At 54.9% G+C, this 8,197-nt stretch overlaps 2 protein-coding genes across 2 annotated transcripts; both read left to right on the top strand.

The window, feature by feature from the left end:
- Positions 1-2,190: 2,190 nt before the first annotated feature.
- Positions 2,191-5,083, top strand: ColSpa_07440 (serine/threonine-protein kinase PAK 5; the record flags this gene model as incomplete). Its single annotated transcript, XM_049273652.1, has 5 exons — positions 2,191-2,293; positions 2,443-2,732; positions 3,080-4,427; positions 4,471-4,528; positions 4,594-5,083. The coding sequence occupies 5 exons, from the start codon at positions 2,191-2,193 to the stop codon at positions 5,081-5,083; spliced, it is 2,289 nt and encodes a 762-aa protein (XP_049129609.1).
- Positions 5,084-5,948: 865 nt separating this feature from the next.
- ColSpa_07439 (heat shock protein, mitochondrial) lies at positions 5,949-6,272 on the top strand (the record flags this gene model as incomplete). Its single annotated transcript, XM_049273651.1, has 2 exons — positions 5,949-6,211; positions 6,254-6,272. The coding sequence occupies 2 exons, from the start codon at positions 5,949-5,951 to the stop codon at positions 6,270-6,272; spliced, it is 282 nt and encodes a 93-aa protein (XP_049129608.1).
- Positions 6,273-8,197: the final 1,925 nt, after the last annotated feature.

Here is an 8,197-nt window from a genome sequence, read left to right as displayed (position 1 = left end):
AAGGTCTGGTCAAGTCTCTGGAAGCTTCGCAATCGAGATCGACAGGAGTGCTGATGCGAGTAAGAAGCTTACTCTACACGGCCAGCTCGAGCTGCGTGTGGTGCGAGGTGGCAGTGGCAGCTCCTTGTCCTGTGTCGCAAAACTTGGTTTGGAAGCTTACGCAGCGGCACTGGGTTCCGGTTCTTCAGCACCTCAGCTTCCCCGCTGTGTGCGACAAGCTGGAAGTCCCGATCTGGATGCACTGCCAGGTTATGGCAATCCTGAGAAACGGATTGCCCACCTTTTGCCCCTGGAAAGCGGCCCTCTTTTTGCATCGTGCCTGAATAAAAGGTTCCATCGGAGCAGCCTGTCATCTGCAGCAAACGCCTCCCAAGCCTCAGCCAGAGTGGAACCGATGCGATGCTGAGGTGACGGAACGTCGGCCGTTTTCATGCTGCACCTGCAACACATCAGCACCCACGCCACCGTGCTGGGCTTGTCGGTCTGAGACCGGATACGCGGCGGTATTGCGGGATGTGAGTACGTCTCGGCATGTGCTCTGAACGGGTGCTGTCTCGGCCAAAGGGGCAGTTCGGGAGGAGAGGAGCAAAGCTCCGTCTCTTGGTGCTAGTCATGCCATCAGACCCCGGTCTGGTTGCCAAAGCTGACAGAGAGCTGGCCCTTGCGGTTCGTGTAAGCCGGCCAAGGTGGGATTAGTTAGGGTGGGAGGTCAGACGTGCGTTTTCAGAGAGAATAATTCCGTTTGCTGTGAAGGAGGGTGAAGACAGGTTGGGATTGGTTTGCGTTTGTTTCCTGGTGGGCTTGACTCGGCCTAGGCAAGAGCTGCATTGTCGAATAATCTGGTGGACATTGGCGTTTGTTGACGTGGTGGATGGGATGAGCCCTGGATACCGTCGGGAGTTGGGAATCGGGAGTCGGGAGGCAAGGGAAAGAAAAGTAAAAGATTTTCTTGGGGGCGCGCAAGAGTCATCGGCCTTGTGGGGATCGGGCCGCGTCCGAAGTAGGCTGGACCATCAACACCCATGGATTTTGTTTCTGGGTGCTTGATTCTTCTGCGGGATTCGTAAAAACGGTGAAAGCATGACGGAGAAAACTGGCCGAATGGCGCCTCATTACCGTCGCATGTGTCACGGATGCAAAGCCGAGAGCCATAAACCCGGACACAATTTGGGGAGGGGGGAGCATCTTTCGAAAGCCGACGACCGACGACGGGGGGCGCGTCTTGGATGGCTGGCACATGGACAAGTCTAGAGCTAGGTTGGAAAAAATAGAAGATTCCGATCACCACAGGGACAGGCAGGAGCTGCTACCAGAGTCCAGACTGGAAAGGGAAGGCAGGAGGGCCAGGAGTGGTTGACAGGGCTTTTCGCCGGGTTCCTGATGCAGATACGCGCAATGCATCCATGATTTTGGGGGGCCTGCCAAGTATTATTTCCCGTTCCCAGGCGTGCCAGGCCCGTCTCCCAAGCCGTAAAGATCTCCAACCCACCTCAGTCAGTCAGTGCGGTGTGGTGCCCCCCCCGGCCCTTTCTGGGCTCCCCTTTCAGCGGCCCAGATGCTCCAATGCGATGTCACGGTGTCTTATCCAGCCTGCCGCTTCCCCGATAAGGCACGGATAACGATGGTGCCGACCAGTCAGATTGCACCCTTTTCTTGCCAAATCATCCTGCTGATGTATAATGTACTTTTCGCTCTTCTTCTCATGCCCCGTCGTGAATTTCCCTCGGCGCGGGCTACGGGCAGACAGACGGACCCATGAACAGCCTCCTCGACCCCGTCGCCCATGTGTTCTCCCAGTGCCTACTGAGAGGGATCAAGGAGACCGGCAGACGCGGCGGGGACGACGGGGATGGCAGAGGCAAGAGAATTTACCGCGTAGAAGCAGCCAGAGACGGCATAGGTACTCCTGTTCGCAGGGACCTTACCTCATGTTTTGTGACGCTTACCCATGCGGTGCATTTTAGCTGTAAGAGTGTACCTACCTAGCGCTTTGCCCCACCATCCGCAATTGGTGGCATCCACTGCCTGTCCTGGGTAACCGTACTTTTCTCTTCCCCAGGCCCGACTTTGTGTCGTTTAGTTTGAATTTCTTTCCTCCTGCTCCTCTCCCCCGCCGTAAACATCATCGCTCGACGATACACGGCCGAATATACTCAAGCCGACGAACAGTGTCATTATTCCGTTGGGGCCATGGCTACCCCGTCTCCTGCCCGCGATCCTCCCAAGGAGGAATCACAAGTCCCAGGTACAAACGCCCTTTCCTTCCGTCTGTTCCGGCGCAACCCCGCCCTCGGTTCGTCTGTTGCGCATGTTACAGTCAAACACAATCACCCAATGTCCCGCGCCCACGCTCACGCCCCCCAAGCCTACCTACACCTGCATCCTCTTCCTCGCCGCCAACGCAGATCTTGTGCTGACCGCTGCGCTTGTCGCAATGCCCAGAAATCTCTCGCAACACGCCCGACAACACCAATGTCGACAAAGACAAGATGCCCCCTCAAGATGCGCCCGCCGTCCGCTTCGCTTCTTCCGTCCAGGAAATCACCCCGACCGTCACCACGACATCACCGACGGATACACAGTCTCCCACCGACGCCGCTACCGGAGCCTCCTTGGCCGAAGTTACGCCAGAGGACCTGAGAGCCCTTTCCAAGTCCCTTCAAGGCGCACCGTTGCAGCAGCGTCGGATGAATGTCTTTGGCTTTGAACCATACTCGCTACCTGCATCTCGCGTATGTTTCCGTCTCGTCTCTTTTATGTCTGGCCTCGGCGACACTCCACGTTGTTTGCTTTCTGCTTGGGCGTTCCTCTATGGGTTGTGTTTCAAAGTCTATGCCTACCCCTCTACACTGAGCAACACCGCCTCAATGTTTTGGCCCCTTCCCCGATCCTCCAAGACACCTCATCTACACCACGGCCATTTGGGCTTGTTCTTGATGGAGCTTCTACCTAGAGGCTCCATTGACCAGTCTCATGATCATCCCAGGTACCTCAGACCTGTCATGACAACCCAACTTCCTCGCTGCATCGCACGCACCAGCCTGCACAACCTGCTCTGTCGCTGACCTTTTACTTACAGGTCTGCTCACGAGAAGACGAGTCCGATAACAGCAGGCTACCGACCCCGAACTCCAGTGGGCCAAGATCGCCGCGTTTTGGTCCGGCACATCCGATGCAGTCACCTCCTCTGACCCCGGCGGGGACTGATCCCTCAGACCCGGCAGCAAAGAAGAACGGGGATCAGAGTGAGGATGGGAAACCCTCCTCGAGCGAGCCCTCGGTCATCACTCCCCAAGCATCTTCTTCACAGGATTCACCGCCATCATCGACCAGAAAGTCCTTGCCTATCCGAGGCAAATCGAACGAAGAGGTCGCTACACGGTCAGCGTCTGCCGAGGACCGAGACTATGACACGAGGTCCCACAGGAAGGGCATGTTTTCTGTCGGCCCAGGAGGATCAGTACCGGTTTCGCGAGAGTCCAGTCCCTCTCGAGCCTCTCTGTACTACTCCAAGCCCATGACGCCGGGCGGAGACGCCAACGATCCTTACGCCGCTCACAAACGTCAGCCGCCGCCATCGCACCCTCAGCGGGGCCAGATTGACTCGAGATTTGTGTTTTCGCGCAGAAAGAACAAGCATGGGTCGCCGTCCGGCTCGACGTCGAGCTTGGGCCGAGCAAACGACAAGCGGCATTCGGGCCTTCTGGGTAACCTAAAGGGCCACGGCGATGAGCTGCAGGTCCCTCATGACGATTCAGCAAGCATCTCGAGCAGGCAAGGCTCGTTTGCAGACCTCAAGAGGTTCTTCAAGGTTGGCGGGCATCACAAGATGAAGAGAGAAGCCTCACCCTCCTCTGTTAGGTCTGGCGCCAGAACCCCACCTACGAGAGGGTCGCAACATCAACTGCCCTTCGGAGATGACCATGGACTTTCTTCCAAGTATGGAAAGCTCGGCAGGGTGCTTGGGTCAGGCGCTGGAGGATCTGTCAGGTTGATGAAGCGAAGTGAAGATGGCGTTGTTTTCGCTGTCAAGGAGTTCCGGCCGAGACATTCTTACGAAACCGAAAAGGAGTATGTCAAGAAATTGACGGCCGAATTCTGTGTCGGATCGACTCTGCACCATGGCAACGTCATCGAGACATTGGATATCCTCCAGGAGAAGGGCAAGTGGTACGAGGTCATGGAGTACGCTCCGTACGACCTCTTTGCCTGCGTCATGACAGGCAAAATGACGCGTGAGGAAGTCGGCTGCTGTTTCTTGCAGATCCTCAACGGCGTAACGTATCTCCACAGCATGGGTCTTGCGCACAGGGACTTGAAGCTTGACAATGTTGTGGTCAGTGAGCATGGCATCATGAAGATTATCGACTTTGGCAGTGCTCATGTCTTCAAATACCCCTTTGAGAACGACATTGTACTCGCCTCAGGTGAGTAATTCTTGTACTGGAATAATGATACAAGGCTGACTAGTCCTAGGCATTGTGGGTTCTGACCCTTACCTGGCCCCTGAGGTCTATGACGAGCGAAAGTACGACCCCAGGCGGTTGACATCTGGTCCCTCGCAATCATCTTCTGCTGTATGACGTTGCGAAGATTCCCCTGGAAGGTCCCTCGCATGACGGACAACTCATTCAAACTGTTCGCAGCGGAGCCGACACCGGGCCACGACCCCAAGAAGCTCATCATGCCGTCCAAGTCGGCCAACGATCTCGCAAACACACCACAGAGAGACATCTTTGAGGACGGCAAGCATCAAGTTAGCAAACCTGAGCCGAAGGAAGCCGAAGGTCAGGCGTCGCAGGGAAACTCGACACAAAGCTCAACTCGTGCCGATGGGCAGCAAACAGAGAAGAAAGAGGTCATACGGGGCCCTTGGCGGATCTTGCGCCTGCTTCCTCGCGAGTCTCGGCACATCATCGGACGTATGCTTGAGATCAAGGTCAAGGAGCGGGCAACAATGCAAGAAATCCTGGATGAGCCGTGGGTTGCGAACACGGTCATCTGCCAGCAACCAGAGCCAGGCCGGGTGATTCACGCCGAGGATCACGTCCACACTCTTGAGCCACCACAACCCCCCAAATAGTCCTTCGATCGATGTTTGGGACAGTAACTTCAGATTGCATGTTTAATGGCGTTTCGGTTGTCAACGGACTCGGGATGGAAATAGTTGGGATGGAAACATGGCGCGGCGGATGAGATTTGTCATGATACGAGCGCCTCGACACTGAGGAAAACATTGATGTCACTCTTCTTGGAGCTTGGGTGATACAGGAGTCCACCTACAGGATAGTAGATGCCGCAAGGTCGGTCCGATATAGGTTGTATCAAGCGATTGAAACCTAGAAAGGTAGATAATATTATTTGGTATAAAATGTACACCTTGAATACCTCATGTGCTGCCTCAGTTATATTGACTCCTTTATTACGAATCCGAACAGAGGCAACACGAAAAGGCTCGAGAGGATGCAAGTAAATTGGCACTTCAGTCTATTGCCCATTAAGTTTATGGCGTATTACATGGGATGGGCATTGGATGCGGTTTGGATGGAGATAATGACTGAATGAAGCATGGCTTGTGCACAGTGCTCCCTCGGCATTGTGTATCATAAGTACTGTGCAGACCGTGGGGCATCGGGAAATACTTTGGCCGATCGGCCCAAAAAAATTGTTGACATTCTGGAAGCTCTTGGAATAGCTTCAAGGCTTAAAGTTCGTTCCCCAAATCGACTTCATCCACCACTATCCAACATCCGCCAATCTATCTCTACACGCAACACCCGCGCAATCGTCCTCGATCAGCACCAGCAGTCACAATGGTATGATCATAACCTCAGGCTCCCTCGAGCCAGCTGGCAGCATCCTCCAGTGGACCGCGGTGCTCGCACCCGAGACCTCGGCAGTTGCGCTGAGCGATGCTGCGCTGGCCATTGACAGCTCACGATTGCGAGATGTTCTTGATGACTAACTCTATGGGTGTTTTGCAGGCCACCTCCGTCCGCTCCATCCGCGCTCTCGTGCCCCTTTTGGACCGCGTCCTTGTCCAGCGTGTCAAGGCCGAGACCAAGACCGCCAGCGGCATCTTCCTCCCCGAGTCCAGCGTCAAGGAGCTCAACGAGGCCAAGGTCCTCGCCGTTGGCCCCGGTGCTCTTGACCGCGATGGCAAGCGGTTACCCATGGGCGTCAACTCTGGCGACCGCGTCCTGATCCCCAGGTATGTCGAGATGCCTAAACACTTGCTCCCCCCTTTTTGCAGCTGCAAAGCAAACCTGTAAGCCTCGGAGCTCTGCAGGTTACGCCCAACCGACCTCTTACTTGACACTCCCTTCCCCGGACTCTGTCAGGGATGATGCCAAGGTAATGGGAAGGACGGCAACGAGATCGGGTGATGGCAGGTGTAACGCTTAAGACGTCGATGGCTAACGGGACCAATGCAGTTCGGCGGCTCCCCCGTCAAGGTCGGTGAGGAGGAGTACCACCTCTTCCGCGACAGCGAGTGAGTTCCATCCCTCTATATAACTATGGCCACGCTTTTGCGCGGCCTCCCACCCCCTAATGAGATTAGATGAACTGACCGAGGTGCTTCCCCGCAACAGGATTCTCGCCAAGATCAACGAGTCGTCATAAGTCACATGCCTCAGACTGTAAAAGATACCCACGAGATGTTGGTGTGTACAATACCGTGTATCAAAAGAAATTCCAAAACATAAAAGCGAAAGGGACAACAAGACCATCCATTCTTCCAAACGAACAACGCGAGGACTGTCTCTGGAGGGATCGTGAGAATTTGGCTTTTGCATAGACATTGTTGTAATCTTCAAGCGTGTATTCTCGAGTTTTCCGCGATGTTGGGAGACGGGGCAGTGGGCAATAAGTGTCTAGGGATGAGGGGGGGTTTACTCCGTTAGTCTTCTCTGCCGCTTATGGCCATGTCATGTCTTAACCTCCGCGGGTTTTGATTCATGAAGAAACCTCTCCTCTCTGTCATTGCGCAAGTACCTTGTCAAACAAGGAATCCCGTTGCCGTGAAACTGCCTTTGATGTACTTTGCATTTGGTGTTGGCTCAACACTGGTCCGATGAGTTGTCATGACTTGAGCAACCGGTGAGGATTCAGAATTCCATGTATTACCGTTGACAACCTCGAGCGAAACCTGGGAGAAGGATGGCATTTCTCTGATAACCATGCAATAACGCTGGCTGTCGTCCAGACATGCCAGGGAATATCCAGACCGAGAGTGCACAAACCCGTCGTCTGTACATCTGTCGACGACTGATACGGACGGGGCAGTGGGAAAGCAAGATGATGATAGAGTCAAGTACGCCTACCTCTCCAACAATGAGAATCCTAACATCTTACGACCTACTCAAAGGGATTGCAAGGTGCGTAGGACAACAGTAGGATCAGATGTGTACGTTTGCTTTGTGTCTGCTGCCTCGATAGTTTTCGTCGGTCCAGACAGGCACGGAGAGACAGAACCCCAAGACAACATCGCCAAAAGTTGGGGTTTCCCGATAGACCTCAGCCGGGCCACGACATGTGCGTCATCTACTCGCTGCCTTGACGGCTTGTCCCTTTTTGCCAAGACGGATTGTTGCGCTTTTGGGGCAGCACATTGTTCTCCCTCTCGGGTGCACGCACATAGCCATTGTGTATTATGTCTGAGTGTGCTGACCCTGCCCGGACCCGCGCGTGTGGGCGGACAGAGCCTCGGACGGGCGAGTCGATAAACAGCCAACGTCATTGGGAGAGAGCCATGCAACCGCACAGCACACAAGGGGGGGGGGGGGAGGGAGGATGAGCGTACGTATGGAGGAAGGGCTCGGCGAGAGCCCGAGTCATATTCCCTTGTTTCACCACTTTTCCTTTGCGCGTGGGCTCCTGCTGGAATGGGCTGCTTGACGAACGTCAATGGGCCTGGGGGGACGACCGGTCCCTGGCACAATGGGATTGTGAATGGACACCTGGAATGGGGGCGCGGACATTGGATCACGAAACAATAAAACAGGGGATGGAGCCGCTGGGCCCTAGCTGAGCCTTGCCCAGGGATCAAGGCAGCGATGCGCGATAAACAAAAACACGACAAGGGGAGCGGATTGGGGCAATTTCGAGAAATCAGGAAAGAGGCGAGAGTGAGATTGTGCATTGCCCACAATGAAAGTAGGACAGTTCCCCACGCAAGTTATCCACGGAAATACCC

Source organism: Colletotrichum spaethianum (genome assembly GCF_022836535.1).
Source record: "Colletotrichum spaethianum MAFF 239500 DNA, contig19, whole genome shotgun sequence".
Classification (NCBI taxonomy): Eukaryota; Fungi; Ascomycota; class Sordariomycetes; order Glomerellales; family Glomerellaceae; genus Colletotrichum; species Colletotrichum spaethianum.
The sequence above is the reverse complement of the archived record's forward strand: the minus strand, read 5'-3'. Positions and strand labels throughout refer to the sequence as shown.